Below are 16,565 nucleotides of genomic sequence, written 5' to 3' on the forward strand. Positions count from 1 at the left end.
CATCCAGCAGTGAAGAGTTTACATTATGATCCTTGTAAAACAAGATGTCAGTTAGTGGACTAGCAATTATTATTATGATTCTTCACATTGAAACTCCTGAAAATTCAATTCAATTCAGTTTATTTTATATAGCCCAATATCACAAATTACGAATTTGCGAAAAAAGGGCTTCCACAATTATTTATTCCATTTGCTATTAATTTAATTCCCAATAGTGAAGGATGCATTTACTTATAATTAATTGAGTGATTATTTATGTGTTTATATATTTCTGTATTGTTCATCAGGTGGTGAAGTGAGAGTAAGACAGTTGGATTGGCTCCAATATGACCTTTGTACAGGTAACACACGCTCTTCTTTTTCTTTTTCAAACTAATCTTATCACATAGAGTCACATCATTAATCAAGCATTAACCAAAAAGAGGAATCGGTGCAAATATGTGCTGCAGTTCTTTTGTTAATTTGCAGCCACAATCTGGATTACTGTGTGTTGCCCACACATAAACACAAACAACATTTATAAACACTATGGCATTCCAATAAAGTACATAATAATGTATGTTATAGAAGTCCAGGAATAGTTTTGACAGTTTGTTCTATTATCAAAGCCCATCACCTTGCGAATGTGGCTCAGTGGTGAGCAGGGTCGTCCTCCAATCAGGATTCGGCGGTTCCATCCCCGACTCCGCTAGCCCATGTCGATGTGTCCTTGCGCCAAAGCTGGGGAAGAATAGTCTGTCAAGGGAGTGGGGGGACAAAAAAGGAAGGGGGAGAAGGGGGGAAGAAAAATAGAGGAAAAAAGAAATGCGCCGGTTCAAATCCCGACCCCGGCAGGATTTAGATTTATGATATTCATAATAAAAGTGCATCTATTCAAGTGAGATAGTATTGATATCCATCCATCCATCCCATCCATTTTCAATACCGCTTATCCTCATTAGGGTCGCGGGGGCGCTGGAGCCTATCCCAGCTGACATAGGGCGAAGGCAGGGGACACCCTGGACAGGCCGCCAGTCCATCGAGGGCACTTTAGTATTGATATATAAATTGTAATTCTATTATCTTTCTAGTTTGAAAAGAGTAACTGTGGCCATGGGTAAATGGGATGAAAATTGGTCACAGCCGTCTAACCTTATTGTATTGGACAGTCATTAGTCACTTGAAAACAAGAGTTTGAAAACAAAACGTATGAGAAAAGCAAAGTTTTATTTAAATAAATGAGGACAAGATGTAAAAACACCAGTCTGTAAAGTATAATATAATATAAAATCACATATAATACAACAATATAACACCACACAATAATAAAATAAACATATTAGACAACTATATACAAGAGTAATGTCCAGTGTCGGGGGATAATCAATGAGAGTTACTTCTTTCGCCTGTTCTCCAACCACTGCTCCTTTGAAACAGTCTCTACCGAGGGCCAGTAAATTACCCCCTTGTACTGACTGTGCCCAGTCTCTGCAGTCCTGAACTGCCCGCATTGTTTGCATTGTGTAGTACTTTTCTCGTAAGCTTTCTGCGGGCAGGACCAGGAGTAACCCTCTGAGGGACCGAGGGTGAAGCGGGGAACAACTGCCTTGTGGCATGGGATGGGAGAAGGAAAGGTTGCTGTCGAATCACCAGCTGAGGGGCCACGGATGGAGCAGGAAAGAGCTGCCGCTCCGACTTCCTCTTTAATTTTGCCTGTCCGACAGTGCTGCTTGGCATATAGAAGCTGGCATATAGGTGTGCCGGGCACGGTGGGTGTTGATGCTGGTGGGTGAGTGGCACAAATAAGCGGGTGATCTGCCAGGGACATGTGACTCGGCATATTTAGCCCTTGTATGACCTCTGAATTGTCCTGCTTCTTCACCCTCTTATTGTGCCACTGCACCAGAGTGGTATGGCTCATGTCCACCAGCTGCAAGGTGGTCTGCTGCATAACTGTCCCGTTGTCCAGAATGCACTGCCTGACTTTTTTATAGTCATTGAGGATTAGCACCCATCTGGACACCGTCCCAGCCCCCTTTTTCTTCGGACTACGATGTATGAGACACAGCCTGATGAATATCGTCTCTATCAGGCGGCAGCAATCAGGCCAGTGGTGGTAAGGCTGTCCCTCTTGACACTATCCACCCCTGGAGTAAAGTCCTGCTTATTTTATGGGACTTGAACCTCCCTGTGTCCAGCCGACTCAAAAGCGGTCGGGTGTTGGTGTCTGATGGTAGATGAGGGCCGGGACAGGGGGCTCGTACCACAGCTTCAAATCTGGCCGCAGTTTGCCGGAGGGAAAGAGGGTGTTTGAAATCCACCTCTGGTCCTGCACAGGGAGGGTCTTTCTCATTTCACTCGGCAACCAGACTGCAGTCCCAGCAGCGGCTAACTGAACTCCTCCAGGCTCACCCTGTCTGGAAGACGACAACAACAAATAATAATTAGGTTTATTCATAAATAAAGGCTACAAATTACTTATAATAAAGCAAGACCAATACAGTAAGCTCGCAGCATCTTCTGCAATGCCGTAGTTTCCAACTGGGCTGAGTGTCCTCACAGAGGATGGAGGAGGAGGAGGAGGAGGAGGAGGAGGAGCAGGGCTGCTGGGTGTCCTCACAGAGGATATAAAAGGAGGAGGAGAAGGGCTGGGGGTCCTCCTAGCCACTAATTGTGGCTTTAGTGAGGCAGACTTTGACCCAGCAAAGCGTGATTTAGCAAACTGAAAGAAGAACCTGAGTTAATTTGAAGATGCAACACATAGACAAATTAACACAAATACACACATACTAAATTTGAATTACTAAAAAATATATTCACCATTGACACATTTAGAGCGGGTCGCAGAAAAGGCTGCGCTAAATCTGAGGCCACGGACTGGAATAGCAGCTAGAGGAGCTAGTGCTGACGGTGCTGCTGCTGCTGGTGCTGAGGCTGGTGCTTAGGCTGAGGCCACATACTGTGGAATAGCAGCTAGAGGAGCTGGTGCTACTGGTGCTGCTGGTGCTGAGTCTGAGGCCACAGACTGTGGAACAACAGCAGAAGATTGTAATAATAATAATAATCCATTTAATTTATATAGTGCTTTTCTAGATACTCAAAGACACTTTACATTATACACCGTAGACACAGCTACGGGGAGCAATGCAGGGTTAAGTGTCTTGCTCACTTAGGGCGGGGATTGAACTGCCAACCCCTTGATTGAAAGACGGGCATGCTAACCACTGACCCATAGTCGCCCCACAATAAGCAAACTACACTGATAACATGTTGTCATGTATTTAGACATGGTGTTTACACATGTAATCATATCAATACATATATATGTATACACAATATTCACAATTATACTGTGTAATTACATGTTGTCTATAATAAGTCTGTATCAGTCGTTAAATACCAGTAATAATAATAATAATAATCACAAATTTGCCTCACGGCAATGATTAAGAGGATTACTTAGATACAACTTAGTATTATGAAGATGTTATTTGAAAGGTTATTTTTGAGTTTTTCCTGAGCTGATGTGAGGTCCTGGGACAGATGTCGTATGTGTACAGATTGTAAAGCCCTCTGAGGCAAATTTGTAATTTGTGATTCTGGGCTATACAAAATAAACTGAATTGAATCGTATAACATCGCACAGTTTTAAGAAGGACATCAAATGTTTTGGCAAAGATGAAAGCTACATGCGTATTGCAATAGATAATCATACTATGTTTCTGTTGTTGAATTATTTGTTATTTCAGCCACAAAAAACACAAAAGATAGAGAAATTACTTGTGTAGCTGAACACACTTTAACTTCCTGAGACAGAATTTCATCTGAGGAGAATACACTTCTTTGGTATTCAAACTAGCTCCAGTTTGTGCCTCTCCTTTGATTTCATCGCCACACGCCGGCTTTGCTACAGCAAGTATGAACTACACTTAACCAGTCGTCTCTTCCTCAACCAGCTACGCAGTGCAAGTAGTGCTAAGAAATGCAGTGGAATTCATTATTACACATATAAGACCCTGAAGTTGAACATTTGTGTTGAACTGTAATATCTTAATTAGTCACTGTTCGTACGCTCATATTGCTGACACGTTAAAGTAAATGTACAACATAACAGTAGTTCAGAGTAGTTTCTTGGAGCATGAGGGGGTTACATATTCCAGTTAATTCAATTTTCAATTCAATTCAGTTTATTTTGTATAGCCCATTATCACAAATTACAAATTTGTGATATTGAAAAATCCCTGTCCCAGTACCTCACATCGGATCAGGAAAAACTCCCCAAAAATAACCTTTGACAGGGAAAAAAGGGAAGAAACCTTCAGGAGAGCAACAGAGGAGGATCCCTCTCCCCGGATGGACAGAAGCAATAGATGTCATGTGTACAGAATGAACAGCATTTACAAAGTTACATAAACACATTACATGAATATGACAATGTATGAATGGAACTCCAATCCATGAAACAGAAGGAGGTAGAGAGGAGGGGGGGCGGGGCGCATCAGCAGGGCCAACGCGGGAGTCCGGCTCACCAGGCATCAGACACCTCCAGGTCCAATGGACCCTATGAGATGTGAAGTCACAACGACTCCGGGGAGGAAGCAGAGTTAATAAGGTGCAATGGAGAGATGTAAATTCATCCATAAGGAGAGAGAGAAGAGGAGATAGGTGCTCAGTGTATCCTAAAACATCCCCCAGCAGCCTATAAGCCTATAGCAGCATATCAAGGGGCTTGACCAGGGCAAACCTGATTCAGCCCTAACTATAAGCACTATCAAACAGGAAAGTCTTAAGTCTATTCTTGAATGAGGTGACTGTGTCTGCCTCCCGGACTGAAAGTGGAAGCTGGTTCCATAAAAGAGGAGCTTGATAACTGAAGGCTCTTGCTCCCATCCTACTTTTTAGGACTCTAGGAACCACAAGTAGCCCCGCATTTAGTGAGCGCAGCTCTCTAGTGGGGCAATATGGTACTACAAGCTCCTTAAGATATGATGGCGCATCACCAATCAAGGCTTTGTAGGTGAGGAGAAGAATTTTAAATGTGATTCTTGATTTTACAGGGAGCCAGTGCAGAGCAGCTAATACAGGAGTAATGTGATCTCTTTTCTTAGTTTTTGTGAGTACACAAGCTGCAGCATTCTGGATCAACTGGAGGGATTTAAGAGACTTATTAGAGCAGCCTGATAATAAGGAGTTGCAGTAATCTAATCTGGAAGTAACAAATGCGTGAACCAGCTTTTCTGCATCTTTTTGAGACAAGATGTGCCTGATTTTTGAAATGTTACGTAGATTAAAAAATGCAATCCTTGAGATTTGCTTAACATGGGAGTTAAAGGACAAGTCTCGGTCAAAGATAACGCCGAGATTCTTTACAGTGGTGTTGGATGCCAGGGAAATGCCATCTACAGAAACCACATCACCAGATAATTGATCTCTGAGGTGTTCAGGGCCCAGTAAAATAACATTGAGGCTTCATCGTTTACAAATACAAATTGAGATCGATCTGATAAATAGGATTTAAACCAACTTAGTGCAGTACCTGAAATGCCAATCGATTGATCCAGTCTCTGTAATAGGATGTCATGATCAATGGTGTCGAACGCAGCACTAAGGTCTAATAATACCAGTACGGAGATGAGTCCTTTATCTGATGCAATTAGGAGGTCATTTGTAATTTTCACCAGTGCTGTCTCTGTGCTGTGGTGTTTTCTTAATCCTGACTGAAACTCCTCAAATAAACTATTCTGATGTAGGAAGTCGCACAACTGATTTGCGACTACTTTCTAAAGGATCTTAGAGAGGAAGGGAAGGTTAGAGATTGGTCTGTAGTTAGCCAACACCTCTGGATTAAGAGTGGGCTTTTTCAGGAGAGGTTTAATTACAGCTACTTTGAAGGAATGTGGTACATGCCCTGTTAGCAAAGACACATTAACAATATCCAGCAGAGAGGTGCCAATTAAAGGCAACACGTCTTTAAGCAGCCTCGTTGGGATGGGGTCTAAGAGAAAGGTAGACGGTTTAGAAGTAGAAACCGTTGAAGACAATTGGTCTAGTTTAATGGGAGAAAAGCTATCCAAATATACACCAGGGCATACAGCCGTTTCCAAGGCCACTCATCTTGACAAATCGGCAGTAGTTGAGGGCAAGAGATCATCAATCTTGCCTCTAATAGTTAAAATCTTTTCATTGAAGAAGTTCATGAAGTCATTACTACTGAGGTCTATAGGAATACACGGCTCCACAGAGCTGTGACTCTCTGTCAGCCTGGCTACAGTGCTAAAGAGAACCCTGGGGTTGTTCTTATTTTTCTCTATTACTAATGAGTAATAGGCTGCTCTGGCATTACGGAGAGCCTTTTTATATGTTTTAAGGCTGTCTCGCCAAACTAAGCGTGATTCTTCCAGATTGGTGGAACGCCATATGCTTTCGACCTTTCGTGATGTTTGCTTTAGTTCGCGGGTCTGAGGGTTATACCAGGGAGCAAACCTCCTTTGCCTCACTGTCTTTTTCTTCAGTGGGGCTATCGAGTCTAGTGTCATTCTCAGTGAGCCTGTAGCACTATCGACAAGATGATCAATCTGGGACGGACTAAAGTTAGCACAGGAGTCCTCCGTCATATTGAGACGTGGTATTGAATCAAATGCAGAAGGAATCGCTTCTTTAAATTTAGCTACAGCACTGTCAGTTAGACATCTGGTGTAGAAACCTTTGACTAACGGTGTATACTCCGGAAGTATAAACTCAAAAGTTATGAGGTAATGGTCCGACAGAAGAGGGTTCTGTGGGAAGACCTCCAAATGCTCAATGTCAATGCCATATGTAAGAACAAGGTTGAGGGTGTGGCCAAAGCAGTGAGTGGGTTTGTGTACTCTCTGACAGAAGCCAATCGAGTCCAACAATGAGATAAATGCAGTACTAAGGCAATCATTATCAATATCCACATGGATATTAAAATCTCCTACAATAATAACCTTATCAGTTTTAAGGACAAAACTTGATAAACACTCTGAAAATTCAGATATAAATTCTGAATATGGACCTGGTGGCCGGTACAGTATAACAAATAGGATTGGCTGTAATGTTTTACAGGTTGGATGTGAAAGATTAAGAACAAGGCTTTCAAATGAGTTGTAGTTTAGTTTAGGTTTAGGATTCATTAATAGGCTTGAGTCAAAGATGGCTGCTACTCCACCTCCTCGGCCGGTGCCCCGAGGAATGTGAGTATTAATATGTTCCTCTTAATAAGTTAAGAGGAGTAAAGTAATTGGACCTGTACTTGTATAGAGCTTCTCTACTCTTCCGACCACTCAAAGCTCTTTAACACTACATGACATCATTCGCCCATTCATACATTGGATGGGAAGAGCTACCATGCTAGGTGCCACCTGCTGATCAATTCAATTCAGTTTATTTTTTATATCAGGACTATCTAACATTCATACCCATTCACACACCAATTGCACAACCTTCAGTGGCAATTGATGGTTAAGTTTTTAGCCCTAGGACACGACATGGACTAGCGGAGCCGGGGATTGAACCATCGATCCTCTCACTTTTCCTCATGAAAGGTTTAAACATGGATATAGCAAATGTCTCTTGTTAACATACATTAAGGGTTTACATGTAAATTAAGGTACTAACTGATATTGGTAAATGGTGGATGATGATGCTAATTAACATGTATATCATGAAGTTCTCACCTAAACCATTTCATATGCGAAAACAGTTTGTTTTATACATGTTTATTTAAGAGTAATGATTGTCCACTTACTTGTCCAACCCCCACCTGATCCCTTATTTTTAGTAAAGGTTGAGATCAATGGACACACTCCATGGTCTTCATGTAGAGGTGTGTTCATGTACCCCCGTGCCTCCTAATTGGATGTGGCTGAAAGATCTTTAAAGGAAGTTGAGGGTTCCAGAGGGTCCGGTACAGCGCTCTATCATTGCTCACGCTCCATTTGACCGTCACTGGTTACACAACCTCGAGATACTTGGACTCCTTTTGCGTTTACCAGCAAAGAACCATAGCCTTAGACCTGGTGGTACCAACTGCTTCCCACCCGGCTTCAAACAGCTCAAGTGGTTGTTAAAGGTCTCAGCCTGAAGGAGCCAACAGAACCACATTGTCCGCAAAGAGCAGAAACAAAGTTCTCTGCCTACGCAACATCCCCTCAAAATGTCTGTGCGCTGCTTTTTAGCTGCTATACAACTATCTGCTCAATGAGAAAAATGTTTTTCGTATTTAAATAGCGCAACAAAAATATTTTACCATTTTATTTTTATTCAACAATAAGTACACCAATACAAATCATCAACAACATCGACAGCCAGAAAAAAAAGTGAAAAATGAAAAACCTGCTGTCATATCAAGTCTGTCAACTGCCATAGAGTCCACTTCCTCCATTTACTGTCCATCCGTGATCCTGTCAGCCGTAGCCTGTGTGTCAGTCTTTCCATAATGTTTATTTCCCCCACTGTGTCCACCCAATGGGTCTGAGTGGGTATATCATCCGTCCCCCATTTTCTTGTAATGGCCTTTTTACCTGCAACCATGAGTATCTTGAATAGATACAAGTCCCCATCATGTACATCATTCTCTGTGTGCATACACAGATACATCAGTTTATGATTCATTTGAAATTTGTATCCCAGAATATCTTGTGTTATCCTATGGACCATTCCCCAAAACCCTATTATTTTGTGACAATTCCAGAATATATGTGCATGGTTGGCTTCAGATGACCCACAATTTCTCTAACATGACTTTCTTGTTTCAGAATAATTATTTGATATTTTAGGTGTGATAAAGAACCGTATTAGATTTTTCCAGGAAAACACTCTCCAGGCTCGCGAACAGGTTGTTGTCTTGTGTTTTTCCCACATGTTATCCCATTCATCTTCAGATATTTCCATATCAAATTATCTTTCCCATTTTTCTTTTATATACCCTGTTGGGTTTTTGTCATTCATCAATGCCTTATATAGTGTAGTTATAGTCCTAACCCGGTTCCCTTTATATGCATCAATCATTACTTGATTAAAATTCCCGCCAATCCAGGTCATATTTTGTTTTCAAGTCTTGAAAACTCCTTATCCTCCCTTTTTCCACCAGTGTGCCGTAATGCCCTTCTCCGCCCACTGTCAGAATCCCCCACCGCGCCCAGCTGGTTTAAAACTGCTATCAAAAGCGACCCATTTCAATAAATTTGCGTTCTTCTCCGCCTTATTATGTCTAAGTAATTTTAACCATAATTCCAGGGTACATTTTGTGATCGAATCCATTTGATTTCTAACCTTCTTAAATGTTTCCTTATCTCCTATTATACTCTGTATCGGACACATTCCAAATGATTTTTCACTTTCTTTCCATTTTGCTTCATAGTCCAGTTTACACCAACTATGCACATATCTCAGCTGGGCCGCGTGGAAGTATTCTTTCAGGTTCGGCAGGCTCAGGCCCCCCTTCTCCCTCTTTAGCTGGAGAGTTCTGAATCTCACTCTTGGCCTCTTCCCCCCCCAAAATGAATCTGGATATCATCCTGTCCCATGCTATGAATTGTGTTTGAGGTATCTGTATTGGTAATGCTTGAAACAAATACAAAAGTCTGGGTAATACATTCATTCTTATTAATTCAATCCTTGAGCTAAAATCCAATGTTAGGGTGGTCCATCTATGTATATCTTTTAATAATTCTCGGTTAATCCTATCATAATTTGCCCTATATAGTCCTGATAAATTCCTAGTAACTTCTACCCCTAAATAGTTAATTTTCTTTAGATTCCAATTTAAATTGTATTTTTCCCTGATCTCCTTTGGTGGTGTATAATTGATAGTGAGCACTTGGGATTTAGTTATATTTATCTTATATCCTGATAGCTGTCCATATGCGTTCAGGAGGTCTAACAATTCAGGCAACGATTCACTAGGCCGTTCAAGGAATCCAATGACGTCATCTGCGAAGAGGCCGACCTTATGTTCCACTCCGTGCACTGTCACCACTTGTATTCGCCTATTTTCACGTATGGCCAGTGGTTAAATAAAGTATGCAAACAGGGTTGGTGACAAACAGCATCCCTGTCTGGTTGATCTCAAGGCTCGAATTTGTTAGATAGGCTTCCATTTATTTTGATTCTAGCTGTAGGCCCTTGATATAAAGTCTGAATAATCTGTATTGATTTATCGTTGAATCCAAACTTCTCTAACACTGTGAATAGGAAAGTCCAATTTACCCTGTCAAACGCCTTTTCGGCATCTACGCTAACCAGAATCGTGTCTCTTTTCTGTTTGTTTGCCTGATCTATAATGTGCAGAGTCCTCCTAATGTTATCGTGCGTCTGTCGCCCGCTCACAAATCCTGTTTGGTCCTCGTCAATCAAATCCCGTGTAAAGTTGTGTAATCGTCTAGCAATAATAGATGTATATACCTTGTAGTCAACATTTAGTAATGATATTGGTCGATTATTTCCGCATAATTCCCTATGTTTCCCCGGTTTAGGTATGACCGTTATTATTGCTTCTGTCCATGTTGGTGGCAATTTGCCTTTTTGTAATGTCCAATTAAACGATTTAACTAACAGCGGAGTCAGTTCGTCTTTGAATGTTTTATACCATTCCGCCGGATATCCATCACTCCCGGGAGATTTCCCATTTTTCAATCTGTTTATTGCCCCCACTACCTCGTCTATTGAAATATCCCTTGTTAGGGTATCATTCTGTGTCTGTCCTATCTTTGGTAGGTCTAGTGTGTTTAAAAAGGAATTAATCTCCTCTCTTTGTGCAGACTCTGGCTGTGTATATAACTCCTCATAATATCTCTGGAATGTTTTTTCTATATCCTCCGGCTCTGTTATCAATTGAGTCCCTAATTTTATGGATTTGACTAGTTGCGAGTTGCTTACGGGTCCGTCTTGCCAATAATTTAGTGGCTCTCGGGCCTATCTGATAATAACTTTGCTTACAGAACAGAATCTTCCGCCCCATCTCCTCTGTTAGATGTTTATCTATCTCTAGTTTTCTGTGTTTCATTTTCTTTTGTGTGTCCAAGCCCGCCGAATTCTGGCAGTCTCTTTCCAATTCTCTCAGTTTTTCTGTATTTTTCGTATACGTTTCTAATTTCATTTTTTTTGCGTAGGTTGATTCCGAGATTAATCTGCCTCTCATAACTACCTTCAAGGAGTCCCAAACCATCGTTGGCTCCACCATCCCATTGTCATTTTCCGTAACGTAGTTCTGTATTTTCCGATTTGAATTTGTCCTTCCTTTGTTCATTATTCAGTAGACCCACATTTAATCTCCAATTAGTTATTCTTCTTCGGTTACTGATGCCTATGTCAAGGCACAAAGAGTTATGATCGGACACATCTGCACCCCCTATGTGGCAATCTTTCACCCTGTGAACATTTCCTGGATCCACAAACAAGTAATCTAATCCCCCCTACAAATTAGGATGCCTTCTGTTTCCGCTGCGATAACATCGAATAGCAATCTAAAAAAATGTTTATCACAGTCTGGAGGCGCATACACATTCACCAGAGTAACCTTCACATTGTCGAGCTTCCCTTTCACAATAATATATCTTCCCTCCCTATCCCTTATCTCTTTTTCGTATTCGAATTGCATTTGATTTGATATCATAATCGTCACACCCCTTCTGGGACCTCCCTTAAAAGAACTACTGTACAGATTTCTATAACTGTATCTCCTTAACTTTTCATGTTCTACTTTGTTAAGGTGAGTCTCCTGCAGATATATAATTTGGGCTCCGTCCTTCTTTAATTTCGTCATAACTTTGTCTCTCTTCTTGGGGGTATTCAGCCCATTAACGTTAAGTGACACCAGTCTAACAGTCGTACCCATCTAGTCCTAAGTCAATAACCCTATTAAGCGACCTGAATAACAGTAGGTTGAATACACAAGGAACATTTACCATTGCATAACGTGCAATAAAACATAACATGAAATTATAATAAGCAATAAAACAAAATACAACCTTCTTCCAAAAGGGGGGAAGTCGTCTCCCCCAAGTCCCGTTGGTAGGTTGAGGGGGAATCCTTCCTCTCAGAAAGTCCCCTCGCTAGAACTGAAATCAAACCCATTCTGTAGGGTTCCTCTCAGTCTAGATATGTCCAACTCTGTCGTTTCAGTCTCTCTCACTCGGCTTCAGTTACCTTGTATTCAGCAGAGGTCCGTTGACATGCCTCATAGGCCGTCCAGCTGGGTTCCGTGTCCCTTCAGGACAGCGCGTCAGACTCATTTCCCTCTTTGAAAGCCCTTCAGCTTCTCCCTGGCAGCAGCCGCCGCCGTCCTCCCGGTCTTGCTTCGGGTCACCTGTTGCCATTCTGCCCGGTCTTGTATATTTTCCCTCTCTGCGGTCGCGGCGCTTTCTCCCGTGAGACCCACCTCGTATCCTCTCTCCTCCATGTCTCGCCACGTCCTCTGCGCTGTCGTAGGTCTTGGCTCCGCTTGGCCAGTGAATTTGCATCTTCGTCAGCGGGGTCTGGAAGCGTATCTTTTCTTCCTTCAGTACTTTCTTTATGGCCCCGTATGTCTTTCTCTTCTGAACCACTTCAGTTGCATAATCATGGTCGAAAAAAATCCTCTTCCCTCCCACATGAATCTTCCTCTTCCATGCATGGCTAAGCACCATTTCCTTGGTCTCGAATTGTAGGAAGTTAACTACAATTGATCTGGGGGGTGCGTTAGGAGGTGGCTTCTGCGCCAGGGTTCTGTGTGCTCTCTGTATCTGGAGTGGGATGTCTCTAGGCAATTCGAGTTTGGTGGTTAGGAAGCGCTCCAGGTACTTGCCTGTCGAATTCTCCTCCGTGCCTTCCGGTACGCCAAAAATGCGTATATTATTCCTCCTCGACCTCCCCTCGAGGTCCGTCATTTTCTCCTTCATCTTTTGGGTCAGGGCAGTCATAGTTAGCAACTCACTCTTTGCTCCTGTCTGCCATTCCTCCAGTTCAGCTATGCGTGTTTGAGCTTCCTCCATGTCGTCATGCTGTGTTTTAATGTCTGCATTAATCCCTTCGAATTTACTTTCAGTTTCTCTCCGGATCCTGTCGAACTCTTCCTTGACCTCTCTCCTCACATCACTTATCCCTTGTTTGACTTCTTTAACCTCCTTTCTCACCTCGTCCAGTTGTTTGCCTATGGGTGTTAGCAAGTCAATCAGCTGATTTAAGCTAGCTGGCTCTGCTCCTGCCACGTTCCTCTCGCCCCGCACTTCATTGTCAGCATTTGATTCCATTTTCTTCCTTTTCTATCACCTCTGACTTGGTTTTATTTGTATATCTTATGTATATCTTGTATACCTCTTTATTTATTCCCTTATATATTATATTGGATTTATTTATTTAAATCATGATTTTTGAGGGTTTATCGTCGCCGAGTTGAGAGAGCTCAAAACTATGTGACTGCTCACTCCGCCATCTTGTCCGCCCTCCGAGACATACATTTTAATGTAAATGTTGAAGCGATTAGAAACATAATCAGTTGTTACACAGATGTTATTGTATATTTTGCCAAACCGTTTTGCATTTTTTTCTTATCTGCCCGAGAGAGCAGCGCCATCTGCTCTCTAATTAACTAGTGGACTAGTAAATTGCCGTACGGTGGCCCGCTGTGCCGAAGGATGTTCCCACTGTAACCTACTGAGTTCTCTAAACTAGAAGCAGAAGAATGATCTGCTTCAATGGTAAATTTATGAAATTGGTTAACAAACTCATGTTTTCACCTCAATGTCAGCAAAATTGTATGATTGTTTTATTTTTTATTTGTGAAAGTCTGCAACTAGAGATGCAGACCCAGATGTTAGCGTAGCAGGTGTATGAGTTTAAATATTTAGGCAGAATAATAAATAAACAACTCGCAAAAGTTAAAAAGTTACAAACTAAATTCCAATTACATGTGTGAAATTCTAGACATACTATGAACAATTTAATGACTAAGGCCTCAAAGTTGTACATCATTGCCAGGATTCGTTGAGTCATGAACTTGTGTCTTACCAGTTGGACACAGACAGGTAGGACCACATTCAAATCTGCAGAAACACTTTACAAACAGGTTTTGAAAACATTGGCTTACAAAACGGTAAATAAGACTTCTTTAACTGGGAAACCATTATCATATTTTCAGATATTTGACTTGTGTTTTACATATTCATGGTCTGGCTCTGCTCAATGAAAATACTCATCAACCAGAGACCCTTTTCCTATCGGCAGTACATACTTGGACCACTACCGAACGAGCCAAGGACATCTCTCAACTTTTTCTCTATATCTATAAAAGAGGTTACTGGACAATCAAACGCTGTCATAATCTGGAGTAGTGATTATTATGATCATTGCTACTAACTGTCTGTGCTTATGTGTCTATTCTTATGTGCTCTTGTTGTTTATTTTAAAAACATCAACCTGCCAGCGAATGCAGATGAACAGTAGCCTACATGGCTAAATCTGGCCCATTAACTTGCTGCTCATGTTAAGTAATGTGCATTATCCCTCGTTAAATAAAATAAATATGACTTTTTTTGATGATAAAGCAAATATTGATTGATAATCGATCAAGCAGTTTGTGTGCATTTCCTTGTCTTGCAGTGAAAAAACACTGATCACACCATTCAGCGGTATAACATGCTACTGGAGATAGACAAACACCACGGTGGCTGGATCTTACGCTAAACTAGGGGTAGATTGGAATATCATTGTTTATCAGGCTCCATTGACTGAACACACAGCTAGCTACCCAGGGATTCTTCTCGCATTAATGTTTGTTTAAGTACCTCATTAGTCCTTATGTATCTACAGCACATTTGGTGTAAATTCAAGTGGGCTTTGTATAGTCCCACCTACTCTTTACTGTTTAATACATTTATTTTCATGCTACGATTAATCAAATGTTATTTATCAGTGTTAAAGAAGAACCAGGTCATCATTTTACTTGTAGGGCCACAAACGTAACAAAGTCATTAAAATGTCATGCATATATGTCTAGTGGATAGTTGTTTATCCATAGTCAGTGTATTACTATACAGTAAATAGAGTTTGGAGAAACAGACAGGAGTACCAGTAATGAAGTGAAGTGAATGACATATTTAGAATATTTTCACCTAATCTTACCATCATACAGCCCTTTCTTACAGGGAAGTGAACTGAAAGTAAAACAAAACCCAAAAAAGTGTTCCCCACATTCTAAATATAGATATAATATTTATAGAGATATAAAATATAAGTAAATACAACTTTGAGGAAGACCAATAGCATATCAATGATAACATTGCATTCACTTATTGTTCTTGCATGCAATCCTGTTGATTCTTGTACATTCATTCATATTTCAGGAGGTATATGAATTCATGCTCTTTTATGGACCCGAACCATTATGTGTTACTGATTCCAATCACAATTATATTGATTGTTTTGAATCCATTACTATAGTTTTTTGGATATTGACACAATTACGTCAACTTTCCTACAAGAATAACATGAAATAACACCAAGCCTATCCTTAAGATAGTGGATAGATGGTGATCCTTAGAGCCTTAAACAAATAGAATAAGTATACTTTTCCTTTGATATTCATGCATTGTATTCATAAAGTTATGATCCATAATATCTCAATCCAAATTCCAAATGTGATACTTACTGTATGTACATAGCAGCAGAATATATGCAACGTTGAGTAAATATGTATCTGGAACAATGACACAAGAATAGCCTACTGACTTTTACACCTGGTTATTACAAAAAACAAACACCATCTGACCACCAAAAATGTCTCTTTTGATTTGTCTCATCTTTGTAGATGCTGGGGTGGAATTTAGGTGGACAGAGGAAGAAGTTGCAGATTTGTACGACAACACCAAGATCATCATTGCTGCTGATGGTATGTTATTGAGCAAATATAAGATATGCAGCACAACTCCTTTCCATGTTTCATTCTAAAGAACCATGGCAATGTTAAATAGCACTCTTTGATTTATTGAGTGCGAAGTGGTCTTTTAATTGACAGGCATCGAGAAATTCAATAAATAGATGTGCATTTATATTTTAATCTTCTGATCACTCAAAGCCCTGCATGTGAACGTTCAGCTATTCACTCACACACCAATGGCACAGCCTTTGAACGCAATTTGGTGTTCACTAACTTGCCAAGGGACACTTTGACATGTAGCCAGGAGGAGCCGGGGATCGAACCTCAGATCTTCTGACTAGAGGAGCACCAGTTCTACCTCTTTTTAGCAATTTCAACTGTACCCCGAATTTGTGAGGAAAAAGTTAGTTTTCTTTGTTTTCAGGGTTACAATATATACAACATTCAGAGCGTTAATATATAATAAAACAACTATCATCTATGTAAAGATATAGTGGCGTAATTAGTCCATGTTATTGCGTGCCCTACTGGTCAGCTCATGGTTGCCGCTCTGTGCTGCTTTCATATGGCGGTTACGCCACCCTGACCGACAGCATCGACGTGGAAAAGTACTTCCCACCTCCTGGTTCCTCCTCAGGGAAACACTGAGCTCGGTAAGCTCATTTGCCGTAGTTTGTACTGTCAGTGCCGTTAGCACTGTTAGCTACGAGCC

General features: G+C 41.1%; 1 protein-coding gene across 4 annotated transcripts in view; it reads left to right on the forward strand.

Moving 5' to 3' along the window:
- mettl22 (methyltransferase like 22) overlaps window positions 1-16,565 on the forward strand; it is a 47,180-nt gene that overhangs the window by 26,546 nt on the left and 4,069 nt on the right. For all 4 annotated transcript variants that reach the window (XM_034540484.1, XM_034540483.1, XM_034540485.1 and 1 more), the window contains 2 exons: window positions 288-341; window positions 15,785-15,865. In XM_034540484.1, the coding sequence (XP_034396375.1) occupies window positions 288-341; window positions 15,785-15,865 (135 nt within the window). The remainder of the gene's footprint in view (window positions 1-287; window positions 342-15,784; window positions 15,866-16,565) is intronic.

Source organism: Cyclopterus lumpus, chromosome 8, assembly GCF_009769545.1.
Source record: "Cyclopterus lumpus isolate fCycLum1 chromosome 8, fCycLum1.pri, whole genome shotgun sequence".
NCBI classification, from domain to species: Eukaryota; Metazoa; Chordata; class Actinopteri; order Perciformes; family Cyclopteridae; genus Cyclopterus; species Cyclopterus lumpus.